General features: G+C 45.5%; 1 protein-coding gene across 5 annotated transcripts; it reads left to right on the top strand.

The window, feature by feature from the left end:
* The first annotated feature begins 11972 nt into the window (after positions 1-11972).
* Positions 11973-17955, top strand: LOC121270501 (gastrula zinc finger protein XlCGF8.2DB-like). 5 transcript variants are annotated; one of them, XM_041175830.1, is made up of 3 exons: positions 11973-12113; positions 12586-13474; positions 16838-17955. In XM_041175830.1, exons 2-3 carry the CDS (start codon positions 13018-13020, stop codon positions 17527-17529), a joined length of 1149 nt encoding a protein of 382 aa, XP_041031764.1. In that variant the 5' UTR covers positions 11973-12113; positions 12586-13017; the 3' UTR covers positions 17530-17955. The 5 variants fall into 5 exon arrangements, with proteins under 5 accessions (XP_041031764.1, XP_041031766.1, XP_041031768.1 ...); XM_041175832.1 differs by lacking the exon at positions 12586-13474 and having other exon boundaries at positions 16148-17954; XM_041175834.1 differs by lacking the exons at positions 11973-12113; positions 12586-13474 and adding an exon at positions 15335-15471 and having other exon boundaries at positions 16148-17954.
* The last annotated feature ends 55 nt before the right edge of the window (positions 17956-18010 follow it).

Genomic DNA, 18010 nt, shown 5'->3' with positions numbered 1-18010 from the left:
GGAGTGGGTCATTTGGCCCTTCGAGCCTGCTCCCCCATTCAATATGATCATGGCTGATCCTCTATCTCAAAGCCTTACTCCTGCTCTCTCCCCATGCCCCTTGATGCCTCTAGAGTCTAGAAATCTATTTCCTTCTTAAATATATTCAGTGACTTGGCCTCCACAGCCCCCTGAAGTAGAGAATTCCACAGGATCACCACCCTCTGAGTGAAGAAGTTTCTCATCATCTCAGTCCTAGGTGGCTTACCCCTTATTCTGAGATTGTGACCCCTTGTTCTAGACACTCCCCACCCCACCCCCAAACCCCCAGCCAGAGGAAAAATCATCCCTGCATCCAGTCTGTCCAGCCCTGTCAGAATTTTATATGTTTCATTGAGATCCCCTTTCATTCTTCTAAACTCCAGTGAATGCAGGCTTATTCGGTACAATTTCTCCTCATACGACAATCCTGCCATCTCAGGAATGAACCTTCACTGCTCTCCCTCTACAACAAGTATATTGTTTCTTAGGTAAGGAGACCAAAACTGCGCACAATACTCCGGACATGGCCTCACCAAGGACCTATACAGCTGCAGTTCCTGTTCTCAAGTCCCCATGCAATGAATGCCAACACACCATTTACCTTAACTGCTTGCTGCTCCTGCACGCTTTTTTTCGGTGATTTGTGTATAAGGACACCCAGGTCCCTTTGTACATCAATATTTCCTAATCTATCACTATTTAAATAATATTCTGACATCCTGTTTTTCCTACCAAAGTGAATAACTTCACACATCCATATTATACTGCATTTGCCATGTATTTACCCACTCACTCAACCAGCCTAAATTACCTTGAAGCCTCTTAACACCCTTGTCACCACTCACATTCCCACCTAGTTTTGTGTCATCAGCAAACTTGGAAATATTACATTTGGTTACCTCATCAAAATCATTGATATATATTGTGAATAGCTGGGACCCATGCTCCAAACACAACCTGGCACTGAAAATGCTCCACTTACAGCCTGGCACTGTGCCTGTGCACTGATCTCCTGCAGTGAGGATAGAGCATATTCTCGCTCTCGGTGAATGCTGGGTAAGCAGGGCACCATGGAGGAGCAATAACGTTAAATGCAAAATCATATTCAATGATCCGATTATGATTGGAGCCAAGCGGAAGATATTATTGCGTCAATTGATACAGCCAGCAGGGGAACCTGCCATGTGGTCTGTGTCTATATATGAGGGGGGAGAGAGGGAGGGGGAGATGGGACAGGGTCAAAATGAAAGATTTTATACATCAGCAACAGAATCAAAATTCTGACAGTCTCGAGTGAGATGGGAAAACTTGGGCTTGACGTTACAAAATTTCATATGGCACCAAACTCTCCCTCACTCTCTCTCTCTCTACCGATCCCTTTATTCTATCACTCTGATCCTCCCTGGATGCTGTCAAACTGCAATATCCCCACACCTAACCATGGGCTCTCTATGACCAATTTTACTTCCTGTACAGATACACACTGACCAGTCAAGATTTCTTTCTCATTTACAGACCCTTCCTGGCAAGTCACATTGCTGTTAGACCCTCCCTGACAACATTAACAGACCCTCCTTGAACCGTCCCAATTCTCCTCCATTTAGAGATGATCCCTGACCAGTTCCAATTTCTTCCCCATTTACAGGCGCTCCATAATCAATCAAAAATTTTCCTTGATGTGTATGCAGGAGAACAGTTTTAATGGAGTAGCGGATCAGAACAGTAAAGTGGCAGATGATTCCAGCAAACAATTTGTCACAGTAAATCAGTAGCTTTGACAGTCCAGTGTCAGCAATGTAAATACCCTTTTAAGAAATACAAGCTGATCAGATTCTCTGTTCTCAACTGTATAGTCATAGAGTTTCACAGCACAGGAAGAGGAAATTAGGCATCGTGCCCACGCTGGTCATCAAGACCATATGTACACTAATCCCATTTTCTAGCACTTGGCCGCAGCCTTATGTGCTATGGCATTTCAAGTGTTCATCTGACTTAAATGTTGTGAAGACTCCCGCTTCTGCCACCCTTTCATGCAGTGAATTCCAGATACCCCCATCCTCTGGGGGAAAAAATCCTGAAATCCCCTCTAAGCCTCCTGCCCCTTAACTTAAATCTATGCCCCCTGGTTATTGACCCCTCCACTATTGATGAGATGTGGGCTTCTCTGGGTAGCAGAACATTTATTGCCCATCCCAAGATGCCTTTGAGAACTTTATGGTGAGCTGCCTTCTTAAACCGCAGCTGTCCATTACCCACCATTATTATTGAATAATAGACTAACAACCATCCAACACCCACATTCACTGAAACCTGCAGCCTGCAACTAGGGGTGGGAGAAGCAGGAAGAATGAGGAGAAACAATATAACCTAATGCTAACAGCAACCTCCAATCTGTCTCCATTTGGGGGATAGTGAGACAGAGTTTAGAAACACTCACCAACATGACTCCAGTGAAACATCCATGAACAGGGGGAGTAGTGATTGAACCTGCTCTGATATAGCCCCAGACCTGTCACTCAAATCCCCAACTCCGGCCAGTTGACAGCTCAACCTACCAGCTGGCAACTTCCTGCACCTTCACTGCCCAGGTGTGGGATAGCCCAAGGTGAGTTGTTTGTATAATCAGGAGAGTTGGGGGAGGGTGACCTCCCGCCCTCTGCTGTGTCCTGAATGGTTCCATTCTCCCCTCCCCAGGGCCCTCTAAACACTGCATGCAGACGGCTGATGGAATCCTCACTGAACAGACCAGATATATTATCCCACACCACACCCCCGATTCACTGCGTGAAGAATTGTTTTTCTTTTTGCTGTTACCCCTTCCTGTAAACATCTTGTTTTATACAAGTCTTGGTTAAGACTTGTTTAATATGGCCAAGCTGTTCCAGTACAGCTACAACACTGGCATCTACCTGGCTATGTGGAAAATTGACCTGTGCACAAAAAGCAGGACAAATACAACCCTAATTACCACCCCATCAGTCTACTCTCTATCATCACGAAAGTGATGGAAGGGGTCATCAACAGAGCTATCACTTGGTACTTCCTTAGCAATAGCCTGCTCACTGACGCCCAGTTTGGGTTCTGCCAGGCCCACTCAGCTCCTGAACTCATTACAGCCTTGGTTCAAACATGGACAAAAGAGCTGAACTCCTGAGATGAGGTGAGAGTGAGTGTTCTTGACATTAAGGTCGCATTTGACCGAGTGTGGCATCAAGGAGCCCCAGCACAACTGGAGTCAATGGGAATTGGGGGAAAACCCTCTGCTGGTTGGAGTCATACCTAGACCACAGGAGTTCAGTCATCTCAGTTCCAGGACATCACTGCAGGAGTTCCCCAGGAGAGTGTCCTCAGCCCAACCATCTTGAGCTGCTTTATCAATGATCTTCCTTCCAACATCAGGTCAGAAGTAGGGATGTTTGCTGATGATTGCACAATGTTCAGAACCATTCATGACTCCTCAGGTACTGATGCAGTCCATGTCCAAATGCAGCAAGGCCTGGACAATATCCAGGCTGACAAGTGGTAAGTAACATTCACACCATGCAAGTGTCAGGCAATGACCACCTCCAACAAGAGAGAATCCAACCATTGCCCTTTGATATTCAATGGCATTATCATCACTGAATCCTCCACTATCAACATCTGGGGAGTTACCATTGAAAGAAACTGAACTGGACTAGCCACATAAATACTGTGGCTACAAGAGCAGGTCTGAGGTCTGGTGCAGTGGGTAATTCACTTCTTGACTCCCCAAAGACTGTCCACCATCTACAAGGCACAAGTCAGGAGTCTGATGGAATACTCCCCACTTGCCTGGATGATTGCAGCTCCCACAGCATTCAAGAAGCTTGACACCATCCAGGGCAAAGCAGCCAACTTGATTGGCACTACATCCACAAATATTCACGCCTCTACTGCTGATGCACAGCAGCAGCCACTGTGTGCCATTTACAAGATGCACTGCAGGAATTCACCAAGGCTCCTTCAACGGCATCTTCGAAACCCACGATGACTACTATCTAAAAGACAAGGGCAGCAGACACATAGGAACACCACCAGCTGGAAGTTCCCCTCCAAGTCACTCACCATCCTGACTTGGAAATATATCGTCGTTCCTTCACTGTCCCTGGGTCTAAGCCCTGGGACTCCCTTCCTAACAGCACTGTGGATGTACCTACACCACATGGACTGTAGCGGTTCAAGAAGCCAGCTCACCACCACCTTCTCAAGGGCAATAGGGATGGGCAATAAATGCTGGCCCAGCCAGCGAAGCCCACATCCTGAGAATGAATTAAAAAAGAAAATTATCAGCGCAAAAGATATAATAAGCGATTGTCCCTTTCTATGTATATCTTACAACAACAACTTATATTAATAAAGCGCCTTTAACCTAATGAAGCATCACAAGGCGTTCCCTGGGATCATTACATAACAAAGTGTGAAACCGAGCCACATTTTCGGTCAGCTGACTAAAAGCTTGGTCAAAGGGGGAGACTTTAAGTACTGTATTAAAGGAGGAAAGTATCGATTTCATATTCCAGCTCACAGCAATGGTTGAAGAAGTCACTTGTGTTCAACCTAAACAGAGAGAAAGTTGTCTCTGGTGAATAGATCGGGAGTGAAAAAAAGTCAAAAGTAGCCTCCAAGAGGCAAATGTCCAGCCTTATTGGTGGTTTCCCTGATGTCTAGTGACTGGGAATCCATGCTTTCAAAAGACCGAATAGGGTGGAAGGTTTGGAAATTGAAAGTTGCACACGAGCAGCTTATGGGATGATTTCACCTCTGTCAATTTCATGTTCCAGCTCACAGCAACCGTTGTTGACATTGACGGAAGATGTCGTTTCTGTTGAACCTAAATATGCAGTTTTATGGTGAAAAAAATCTGAAATGGAAGTAAAGGCAAAAACAGCATAGTTAAGTCAAATCGAAAAATAGTTTTCGAAGCTTCCCTGTTGGTCTAGTGGTCAGGATTTGGCGCTCTCGCGGCCTGGGTTCGATTCCCGGTTGGGAGTTAAAAGTTATTGATCTTGTGATATTGTTAAAATGAGTGTTGATTGCTCATTAATTGAAAGCATTTAACAGAATCGATGGAGTTGAAGTTTAGTCTCACAGCTGGAATTGTCACACTTGGACCAAATGGAGAACAAGCACAGAGGCCAAATGAGGGAAGGAGAAAAGGATAAATTTTGCTGCGTCCTTTTGCACTGGCACAAATATTACTCCTGATGGATCAACCAATCACAACTGCCCTTTGAATGCAGACCGAATGGCCTCATTCTTTGCTGTAACTTTCTATAAATTTATGTTTCCCAACAACATGGGTCATTCTGCCATTTTCTAACCGACTCGAGCGAGGTGTACTTTCTAACCTTGTATTCGGCTCTTTTAAAACAAAAGCATGGAGCAAATTCAGCGAGTTTTCTCATCATTTCTAGTGCGAGATTTTATCACGAGGCTAATTGAATGACACATTAATGGTGCCATTCCTTCACAGGAGCTCATCGTGCCCAAAGAGCACTCTTATCATCAGCCTGTTATGTACCTTCCTGCAGTACATCTGCTGAACAATGTAAGCTTATCACAGCTCTGCTTTCTTCACACTGAAACCCAGTGTGAAAATATGAACAATTTCAAAGCTGGACAATGTACACAAGACTGGAAGGAGAATGTGACTGTGGATAATTAGCACTGTGCATATTCCTGTAATCAGTATCTGGGAGAATCAGGAAGGTGAGATCCTGGTGTCTCTTTACCCTGTTGTCTACAAACCTTGTGTCTGACATTTCCACGAACTGACAGTGACTGCATCTAGCAGTTAATTGACCTGGGAGCTGGATGGGCAGAGGGAGCTGGAGGTGAGACAGGGACAGAAGCAGAAACAGATTCGACATGAAATTGCTTTGAATTTGATGCCTGTTAGTTGCTATCAGTGGTGAATGTCTGCCTTGTAAGTTTCACAGGATAAGGTTGTTTTCTTTTTATTGAAAGCAGCAAGATTTTAAGTGACTATAGTGCCCAGCTTGCTGATCGAATCTACGATCCTAAGTTTAGGTGCTTCATGCTGTACCAATTGAACAAGCCAGGAATGTGAAAAAAGAAACTCCATATCCCAACATACATGGAAACAAACATTGTTTTCCACCTGATACCTCAGCTTGTTCTAAATTTTGAAGTGTAGAAGGTAATCGACCTACAAAAGCCCAGGATTGCCATACATTCCTCTCAATCATCAATAACATTGTTCACATTTTCCTCTTCTTAGCTGCACCTCCTTCCAAACAGTTCAAACTCTCTCTTGCATCTTTCATCCTGATTTTTTCCTCTGTAACATTTTATTGTGAAGCTGCACAACTAATGTGAATAAATTTTGTGTTGGTAAAATTGTGTTCACCCGCTCGGGAACTGAACCACATTGACACACACAGGGGAACACATACAGACACATACACCAAGAGTAACAGAGGGCATGGGCTTGTCTCTAAGGAGAGACAAACACCCAAAAATCAAGCGTGACACCAAGTTTTATTTCAATTCCAACTGCAAGTTTTGTGAGTATTTTCGTGAATGAAAAGAAATAGGAAAACTCCTGAGTGTTTGGACGGATTTTATTCAATTTAACTGATAATTAACTCTGTAGACATAGAGTTAAAACCAGGAATAATGAGAAGCGGAAAACCCCAATGAATTTTGGCTCCATCACCGAAACCACTCGGCCACGACAACTGACCCTGTGCACAGGTTAATGTCATTGGTAAGAACTTATACATGGCTACAGCAGAGGAGGAGAGCATTCGGCCCATTGTGTCCATTCTGTCTTATGGCAAAGAAATTCAACTAATTTGATAACCCTGCCTTTCCTCTGCTGCAATTTATATTTGCATTGTCTCTCCTTGTTCTCCTTGTTAAAATGAAGCGTGGCAGGCATCTGTTTTGACAGTGAGCTGGCACCTTTTTGAAAGCTCAATTCTGATAGTGGTGGGACTTGAACACACACTGACATTGAAAACTAGAGCTCAGCCATACTACAAAACTCATCTTCTGCTGTCCCATCACCTTGGCTGGTGCTGCTACTGAAATAGAACAGAAGCAAAGCAGCAAAAATACGTCATAAGGCCCCACAAGCCTCCTCCGTCACTTCATAAGATCAAAGCGGATCCGCAGCCTCAAAACCTGCCTCAGAAGGTGGTGGAAGTGGGGTCACTGAATATTTTTGAGGTAGATAGATTTTTGTTAGGCAAAGGAATCAAAGGTTATCGGGGCTAGATGGGAATGTGGAAATCGAAAGACAAGAAGATAGTGTCTCAGAGTCATAGACCTATACAGCACAGAAACAGGCCCTTCAGCCCACCATGTCTATGCTGGCCCACAAGCATCGATCTATTTTAATCCCATTTTCAGGCACTTGGCCTGTTGCCCTGTATGCTATGGCATTTCGAGTGCTCGTCTAAATGCTTCTTATGTGTTGTGAGGATTTCTGTCCCTACCAGACCTTCGGACAGTGTGTTCCAGGCTCCAATCATCCTCTGGGTGAAACAAAAAATCCTCAAATCCCCACTCAATCTTCTGCCCCTTACCTGAAATCTATGCCCCCTGGTTAATGACATCCCCACTAAGCTCAAGGAGCTGAATGGTCTGCTCCTGTTCCTATTTATTATGTTCTTATGTTCTTAGGATCCCCAGCCTCGACACCAATTTCCCATATGATCCTGTTCATTCCCTTAGAGTCCAAAAATCATGAGAATTTTTGGATAAAAGCAAAATACTGTGCACTTGGCACATCATAACATTCAAGGCTATGAGCCAAGTGCTGATAAATGGGATTGGGTAGGTAGGTCAGGTGTTTCTCATGTGTTGGTGCAGACTCGATCGGCCGAAGGGCCTCTTCTGTACTGTGTGATTCTGTGGAAGCAGGAAATAGAAAGCACAAGAAAAACTCAACAGCATCTGTGGAGAGAGAAATAGAGATAATGTTTCGAGTCTGCATGATTCTTCTTCAGAGCTAAGGAGGATTTCTGGATTATTTTTCTTCCTTTATTGGATAATTTGTTCTGTAGACACCTGGCTGAAATCAGCAATAATGAGAACCATAGTCATTAAGATTTGAACCTACCTGAGGAGACCCAATGGATTTTAGAACCATCCATTTAACCACTCGGCCATGATAATTGACTAAGGGTCCAATGCTTTCCACTCAATCATCAATAAAATTGTTCACTTCTTAGCTGCACCTCCTGCCAAACATTGGGATCCATTTTCCTCAGGATTTGTTCCTGGATTTAATATTTACCTGCTTTGTGTCCTCATTTTGAAATGAGATTTGCTTCAATATCCAAGGCAAATGGGGCGATACTGGACCTAATCTTAGGGAATGAAGCAGGGCAAGTGGTAGAAGTGTCAATGGGGGAGCATTTCGGAGATATTGACCATAACTCTGTAAGATTTAAGGTAGTTATGGAAAAGGACAAAGATGGACCGGAAATAAACGTCCTGAATTGGATGAAGGCAGATTTCAATATGATAAGACAGAATCTGGACAAAGTGGACTGGGATCAGTCTACATCAGACCAGTGGGAGTCAATCAAAAAGGAAATTGAGTGCAGAGGATTGGATAAGGAAATAAAAGGAGCCTTATGGCAGATACAGAGGACTGAAAACAGCAGAAGCCTTTAAGAAGTATAGAAAGTGTAGGGAGTTACTTCAAAAAGTAAATAGGATAGTGAACAGGGGGCAGGGGGCATGCAAGATTAAGGAAAATCCAAAAGCATTTTATAAATATATCAAAGGTAAGAGGATAACCAGGGAAAGGCTAGAGCCCATTAGGGGTAAAAGTGGCAAACTGTGCATGGAGATGGAGGACATTGGTGAGATTTTGAATTATTACTTTTCATCTGTGTTCACAATGGAGAAGGAAGATGTAGGTACAGAAATCACGGAGGGTGACTGTGATATACTTGAACAAATTAGCATCGATAGGGAAGAAGTATTAACAGTTTTAGTGGGTTTAAAATTGGATAATTCCCCAGGGCCAGATGAGATATATCTCAGGTTGCTATGTAAGGCAAGGGAGGAGATTGCAGGGGCTCTGACACTAATTATCAAATCCTCTTTGGCCACAGGAGATGTGCCAGAGGACTGGTGGACGGTGAATATTCAAGAAGGGTAGTAGGCATAAGCCAGATAATTACAGGCCAGTGAGTCCAACATCAGTGGCAGGGAAACTATTGGAAAAAATTCTGAGGGACAGGATTAATCTCCATTTGGAGAGACAGGGATTAATCAGGGGTAGTCAACATGGCTTTGTCAGGGACAGATCATGTCTAACAAATCTGATTGAATTTTTTGAGGAGGTGACTAGTTGTAGATGAGGGTAGTGCAGCTGATGTAGTCTACATTGACAAGTTCCTGCATGAGAGAATGGTCAAGAAGGTATGAGCCCATGGGACCCAGGGCAATATGGAAAATTGGACCCAAAATTGGCTTAGTGGTAAGAGGCAGAGGGTGGTGGTTGAAGTTTGTATTTGTGATTTGAAGCCTGCGATATGTGGTATGCCGCAGGGATTAGGGCTGGGACCCTTGCTGTTTGTAGTTTACATTAATGATTTAGACGTGAATGTAGGAGGTATGATCAGTAAGTTCGCAGATGACACGAAAAATGGTGGTATCGTAAATAGTGAGAAGGAAAGCCTTAGATTACAGGACGATATAGATGGGCTGGTAAAATGGGCAGAGCAGTGGCAAATGCAGTTTAATCCTGAGAAGTATGAGGTGATGCATTTTGGGAGGACTAACATGGCAAAGGAATACATAATGAATGGTAGGAGCCTAGGAAGTACAGAGGATCAGAGGGACCTAGGTGTAGATGTCCATAGATCCCTGATGGCAGCAGCACAGGTAGATAAGGTGGTTAAGAAGCTATATGGGATACTCGCCTTAATTAGCCAGGGCACATAATATAAGGGCAGGAGGGTTATGTTGAAGCTGTATTAAATGCTAGTTAGGCCAAAGCTGGAGTATGTGTGCTCTTCTCGTCGCCACACCATTGGAAGGATGTGATTGCACTGAAGAGGGTACAGAGGAGATTCACCAGGATGTTGCCTGGGCTGGAGCGTTTCAGCCATGAAAAGGGACTAGAAAGGCTGGGGTTGTTTTACTTAGAGCAGGGAAGGCTGAAGTGCAGGGGGCCGGAGTGGAGGCTGATGGAGGAAGAAGGTAGGAAGAAGCTTTTCCCATTGGTGGAGGTGTCAATAACCAGGGGGCATAGATTTAAGATAAGGGGCAGGAGGTTTAGAAGGGATTTGAAGAAATTTCATTTCACCCAGAGGGTGGGGGCTATATGCAACTCACTGCCTGAGGATGTGGTAGAGGCAGGAACCCTCACAACATTTAAGAAGTATTTAGATGAGCACTTGAAACACCACAGCACACAGGGTTACGGACTGAGTGCTGGAAAATGGGGTTAGAATAAATAGGTGCCTGATGGCTGGCACAGATACGATGGGCCAAATGGCCTGTCCCTGTGTTGTATAACTCTATCACTCTATGACCTACTGTGTGAAAAAAATGGGAGCAGTGGTTATGATCTTAAATTATTGAAATGAATGTTCAGTCTGGAAAGTTGTAAAGTGTCTAATCAGAGATGAGCTGCTGCTCCTCGAGCTTCCATTGAACTTAACTGGAACAGGCAGGAGGCTGAGGTCAGCGTGGGATTGGATGCAAATTAAACTGGTTGGAAGCTCAGGATCATGATTGCAGCCCGAATGGTGATGATCCACAAAGCAGTCACACAATTGGGGCTTTGTTACCTCAGTGTAGAGGAGACCACATCATGAGTAGCAACTACACAACACAAAAAATCATGAAGTATAAGGGAAACACTGTGTCACCTGGAAAGTGTGTTTGGGGCCCTGGAATGTGGGAAGGGAGGAGCTGAAAGGGTGGGTTCTGCATCTGCTGTGCTTGAATGGAAATGATTGACAGTGATGTTCAAAAGAACACAAGAAATTGGAGCAGGGGTAAACCATCCGACATCTTGAGCCTGCTCCACCATTGAATGATCTTCCATGTCTACTTGACTCTACCTTTATGCTCAAGATGGAGATGAATACATTCGATTCAAGTTTCAATTTGGAAAATACACAAACATGGTGCACATTAATTGCAAATTCACTTCCTCACTGCTTGGAAATTACATTAACTGTACTTTCCACTGGCCCCATGCTGCAATCGAGTCATTACGTGGTTGTTTAAAAATAAGAGGTCGCCCATTTAAAATGGAGGTGGGGTGAATTATTTACTCTCAGAGGATCGTGAGGATTTGGTACTCTCTTCCTGAAAAGGTGGTGGAAGCAGAGTCTTTGAATATTTTTAAGGCAGAGGTGGGTAGATTCTTGATAAGCAAGGGGGTGACAGGTTATCGGGGTCGGCAGGATGCAGATTTGTGGTTACTATCAGATCAGCCATGAACTTATTAAATGGCGGAGGATGCTTGAGGGGCCGAACGGCCTCCTCCTGCTCCTTGTTCGTATGCTCATGTTTTCATATGTTACTGACAAGATGGAATTTAAAGGTTCTGTTTATGGGAAGAAAAATTATTTGTTCACATCGCCTGCTGGGATTCCAGTGAGTTCACATCTAAATGTAAAGGGTTGTTCTGCGGTTATTTACACCCGGGACAGAACTATGGCAGAGGGCCCATGAACTTTGTTGGTTATATCAGTTGAATTAATAATATTATATCTTGGCCCTGGGCTCCAATCATCATCGGATCACAAAACATAGTTTTCTGTTTAAAAAAATTGGCCTTCAATGGCGGCAGGGCTACCCAGAATTGAAAGAGGATCAGAATGTGCCCTATCCTCGTAGCAGCTCTCTGCTCATGCGCATTACCGTGTGAGTTTGGAGCACGCGCGTTGAGGTTTGTTTCATGAGCATGCGCAGTGCTGGTCCGTGACTGAAGCTGCTCCGAGCGTGATAGGGTGTCGAGTGGAGCAAACTAACAGAGTTATTGGGTGTGTGAGGAGGAATGAACCCAGCGGAGTGGGTACGGAGGCTCCATAAAGACACAGTGCAGGCTGATGACCCCAAATAACAAGGTACCGGTCTTGTGTTTGCAGAGAACGGGCCAAAAAAGTCTGGATTTCTCCCTTCGCTAGGCCCGGGGTAACGGCAGCCATTTTTATAGGGGGCAATGTGCAGCAGGGCGCATGCGCGATCATCTTGGTCCTGGCAACTCAAACCCAGAGAAATGTTTGTCTTTTCTCAATTTATAATCTTAGACTGACAGTAAAGGCTTTTAAATTCCGTTTACAGCGGGGTTGTAGAACTGAACCCAGCCAGAGCAGAGGGAGATAGAAAACTGGGAGAGGAGCAAAGAAATGGTGGAGATTGCATGATGGGTTTGGATCTCATCACAGGGAGGAGAGAGAGTTTGTGGCACTGTGATTTACAGCTTGGGGTGGGAGAAGGGGAGACGAGAGAAAGAAATACTCAATAGCAAGTGGAATTGTCAATTATTAATTTCCATGCTGGACTGACAGTGATGACTTTCGTTAACCCCTTTTACAGCTTATTAGAAGGGAAGGATTTTCAGAAGCCAAACATCATGAAGTATTAAGATTTGTGGATGGGAAACTCAAACCAAACATCACATAAAGATTGCACAGTCACTCGATTCATCAGGACCTGAATATCATCGGCCTTTGAATGTGGAAGGAGAAAGTTTTGACTGTTCTTTCTGTGGGAAAAGATTTCAAACATCAGTGTGACTGGGAAAGCACTGAGACACACACACACACCCGAGTGAGAGTGTTCCAGTGAACTCACCGCAGAAAGAGCTTTAACCAGTTACACAGCCTGAAAAAACATTGCAGCATTCAGTGGGGAGAAACTGTACACGCGTTCTGTGTGTGGACAAGAAAATGTGAGAACAGTGTGAAGCTATTCAGTCATCCACCCCAGCTGGAAATTCATTGGCGCACTCACATTGGGACCAGCACCATGGTGAAACCGTGGAAATGTGGGGACTGTGGGAAAGGATTCAATTATCCATCTCTGCTGAGAAACCATCGACGTATTCACACTGGAGAGAAGCCGTTCACCTGCTTCGTGTGTGGGAAGGGATTCACTCAGTCATCCACTCTGCTGACACATCAGCGAGGTCACACTGGGGAGAGGCCTTTCAGCTGTACTTATTGTGGTAAGAAGTTCAGGTCTTCATCCCACCTGAGTGGACACCAGCGATTTCACACTGGGGAGAGGCCATTCGCCTGCTCCGTGTGTGGGAAGGGATTCACTGTGTCTTCCAACCTGCTAAAACACCAACAAATTCACACAGAGGAGAGGCCGTTCAGCTGCAGTTCCTGCGGAAAGAGGTTCAGGTATTCCTCCGACCTCACTGCACACCAGCGGGTTCACACTGGGGAGAAACCATTCACCTGCCCTGTGTGTGCAAAGGGTGTTCCAAAAGTTTCCCTATGACTGATGTTAGACTCACTGGCCAATAGTTCCCTGGTTTCCCTCCCACTCTTCTTGAATAATGGTACCACATTAGCTGTCCTCCAGTCCTCAGGCACCTCTCCTGTGGCCAGAGAGGATTTGAAAATTGTCAGGGCCCCTGCAATTTCGTCTCTTGCCTCCCACAGCACCTGGGACACATCTCATCTGGGCCTGGGGATTAATCTACTTTTAAAGCCCAATAAAACCGTTAATACCTCCTCCCTCTCAATGCTAAGTTGTTCAAGTGTATCACAGTCCCCCTCCCTGATTTCTATATCTACATCATCCTTCTCTATAGTTAATACAGATGCAAAGTACTGTAAATTCTTCAACATCCAGGATTCTCTGGACTTGTTAGTCTCACCCTTCACCTTTATGGAAACATGTTGGCCCTGCACTCTCTCTGACTCCTACTGCTCTGTTGTAGATTTTGTTACAAATCCACTTTGGCCAATCCTGTCTTATCATATTAAAATTGGCCTTCCCCCAATTCAGAACCTTTATTTCTGGTCCATCTTTGTCCTTTTCCATGACTACCTTAAATCGAACTGAGTTATGGTTACTCTCACTGAAATAATCCCCGACTGACACTTCTACCACTTGCCCAGCTTTGTTCCCTAAAAGCAGGCCCAGCACCTCTCTTGTAGGATTTTCTATATGCTGGCTTAAAAAGCTCTCCTGGATACATTTTAAGAATTCAGCCCCCTCTAAGCCTTTCACACTTTGTCTATCCCAATTAATATTGGGGAAGTCGAAATCCCCTACTATTTACCCTATTATTTTTACACTTCTGAGATTTGCCTACATATCTGGCCTTCTATCTCTCCCTGACTGTTTGGGGACCTATAGTACACTCCCAACAATGTTATTGCCCATTTTTTGTTTTTAAGTTCTACCCACATGGCCTCATTTAAGAAACCTTCTAAGATACCATCCCTCCTTACTGCAGTAATTGATTCCTTGATCAATATTGTGACACCACCACCTTTTTTACAACCCCCCACCTGCAGCCCCTCCTCTTTCGCCTGAAGATTCTATACCTTGGAATATTGAGCTGCCAGTCCTGCCCCTCCCTTGACCATGTCTCTGTGATAGCAATGATATCATATCCCCATGTATTAATCAACATCCTCAACTCATCTGCCTTACAACATTCCTTGCATTAAAATAAATGCCATCCAGCCTTGCTATGTTCCCTTGTGCCTTAACTTGACGATGTACACTCTACCTTCCAGACTGACTTGTTTTTTTCTTATATACCTGTCTGTACATCACCCCCTACTATACCTCAACTCGGTATCCCACCCCGGTGCCAAATTAGTTTAAACCCCCACCAACAGCTCTAGCAAACCTCCTAGCAAGCTTCCCCACACCTTTTAAAGCACTTCTCACACTCTGATCCTTCAAAAGGACCACTGTGAATGGTGGGATGATGTGCTGAACCTCTTACCACACTGTGAGCAACTGAATGGCCTCTCCCCAGTGTGAATTCACTGTGTTTCAGGCCAGTCCAGGATAGAAATTGAGGTGAGACAAACATTTCTCTTGGTTTGAGTTTGCTGTGTGTAAATCTTCCCCTTCTAACCCCCTGGAAAAGGAGTTTCCTAACAATCGGCTCACGGAGTTTCTAATCCGGATTTGGAATCCTACACCCGGAGTTTGTGAATCCTCCCAGTCCACCCTCCGGCTCCATTCCTCTCCTGCACTCGCCCTTTCTGGGACTCTCGTTGGACCGCCTTTATCGTGATCCCGCCCCGGCACTGCGCATGTTTCACTCCCACCCTGCTCCGCCCCTCATTCACTCCGATTGGCTCGAGGACCAGGGGCTCCTGCTCAGTCTTCCAGCTCCGCCCCCTCTTCCTATTGGTCTGGAGCTGCCCACAATCGGTGTGAGTTGGAGCATGCGCAGTCCGTGGAGACAGACGGGAAGGGAGTTCGAGCGAACGGACTTAAAATGTGGGTTTAAATAGACCGAGTGCAGATTCAGGGCCGAAAATAAACCCGTGAATAGACATAGGACCGGGGGGTGAGGTTGAAAGCTTCATAAACTCACGGTGTTAGCCCCAAACCCTAGGTAAGGAGCCATCGGTCCCGCGTTTGCTCGGAGTTGCGGGAGAAAGGCCCGAGTTAACGGCCGCCATCTTTATAGGGTCAATGTAGTGAGGGGCGCATGCGCGGCCGCCATCTTTATAGGGGCAATGTATGATGGGCGCATGCGCGACCTCTCGCATTCGGCGAAACAAAGAGAAAAGGAAGGAAACCTTGGGAGGTTTGGAGAAACCACCTTCATGATCACTCAAGAAATCTCCACACTGAGTTTTGGACACAAGGTTAACATCTGCTATTCTGTATGGTCGGGGGTTTCAGATTAATGATTTGTCACGAATAATGGCTGAAGTGAATAATCAACCATATTGTTATCTCCAGTTGTACAAATTTGTTAAAAATATATGGAAAAAATTGTGCAAAACTGTTTGGATTTCAGCACAGGGAGGAGCAAAAGTGTGTGGGTTGGGAATTTGCAGCTTTGTGGGAGCAAGAGAGGAAGAAACGTTCCATAAAAACTAGAATTGTTTGTTCTGAATTTCTACCCTGCACTGATAGTGATGACTTTTGTAAACTCCTTTGACAGGGTATTGGAAGGGGAGGATTTCAAACATCAGTGTGACTGGGAAAACACTGAGATACAGACACACCCGAGTCACAGTGTTCCAGTGAACTGACTGTGCCAAGAGCTTTAACCAGTTACACAGCCTGAAATAACATTGCACCAATCACAGTGGGGAGAAACTGTACACGTGTTCTCTGTGTGGATGAGGCTTCAACTGACCATCCAATCTGGAGACACACAGGGATACCCACACCATGGAGAAACGATGGAAATGTGAGGAATGTGGGAATGGATTCAATTACCCATCTCAGCTACAAAAGCATCAGCGCAGTCACACTGGGGAGAGGCCGTTCACTTGCTCTGAGTGTGGGAAGGGTTTCACTCAGTCAGCCAACCTGCGAGCACACCAGCGTATTCACACTGGAGAGAGGCCATTCACCTGCTCTGAGTGTGGGACGGGATTCACTAAGTCATTTGACCTGCTGAGACACCGGCGGGTTCACACTGGAGAGAGGCCATTCACCTGCTCTGAGTGTGGGAAAGGTTTCACTCAGTCATCTGACCTGCTGAGACACCAGCGAGTTCACAGTGGGGAGAGGCCATTCACCTGCTCCGAGTGTGCGAAGGGATTCAGTCAGTTATCCAGCCTGCTTATACACCAGCGGTTTCACACTGGAGAGAGGCCGTTCACTTGCTCAGAGTGTGGGAAAGGATTCACTCAGTTATCCCACCTGCTGGTGCACCAGCTTTGTCACACTGGAGAGAGGCCGTTCACCTGCACCGAGTGTGGGAAGAGATTCACTCGGTCATCGCACCTGCAAACGCACCAGCGAATACACACTGGAGAGACACCGTTCACCTGCTCCGAGTGTGGGAAGGGATTCACTCAGTCATCCCATCTGCGAACACACCAACAAATTCACACTGGGGAGAGGCTGTTCACCTGCTCTGAGTGTGGGAAGGGATTCACTCAGTCATCCGACCTGTGGAGACACCAACGAGTTCACACTGGGGAGAGACCATTCACTTGCTCCGAGTGTGGGAAGGGATGCACTCAGTCATCTGACTTGCTGATACACCAGCGGATTCACACTGGGGAGAGACCATTCACCTGCCCTATATGTGGCAAAGGATTCACTGCGTCCTCTGCACTGCTGAAGCACCAGCGAATTCACACTGAGGAGAAGCCATTCAGCTGTACTTCCTGTGGAAAGAGATTCAGGTCTTCAGCCCAGCTCAAAGCACACCAGCGAGTTCACACTGGAGAGAGACCATTCACCTGTTCTGAGTGTGGGAAGAAATTCACTCACTCATCCCAACTGCAGAGACACCAGCGAGTTCATAGGTCACAGCAGAGGTTGGATTCTGCCGTTATTACTGCTGTTAATCACATCCAGGACTGAACCATCTTCATTCTGATAGTTGGGGTTTGTTTCTGCTGATGTTCACAATCCCTGTAACTGGGCTGAAGTTTAATATTCTGGATCTATAGCTGATTGTGTTCTCGGGGCTGCAGTGGACCAGGAGGCTTCACAAATATCCCCATCCTCAATGATGGAAGAGCCCAGCACATCAGCCTGAAGCATTTATAGCAATAATTAGCCAGAAATACCTAGTCGATGATCCATCTCGGCCTCATCCAGTGGTCCCCAGGATCACAGATGCCAGTCTTCAGCCAAATCGATTCACTCGTGATATCGAGAATCGATTGAAGGTATTAGATCCTGCAAAGGCTATGGGCCCTGACAATATTCTGCAATTGTACTGAAGACTTGTGCTCCATGCCGTGCCCCTAGCCAAGCTGCTCCAGTACAGCTACAATACAGGCATCTACCCATCAATGTGAAAAATTGCCCAGCTATGTCCTGCACACAAAAGCAGGAT

Source organism: Carcharodon carcharias, chromosome 27 (assembly GCF_017639515.1).
Source record: "Carcharodon carcharias isolate sCarCar2 chromosome 27, sCarCar2.pri, whole genome shotgun sequence".
Lineage (NCBI taxonomy): Eukaryota > Metazoa > Chordata > Chondrichthyes > Lamniformes > Lamnidae > Carcharodon > Carcharodon carcharias.
Note: the sequence above shows the minus strand (reverse complement) of the source record. Positions and strands in the feature narration are given on the sequence as shown.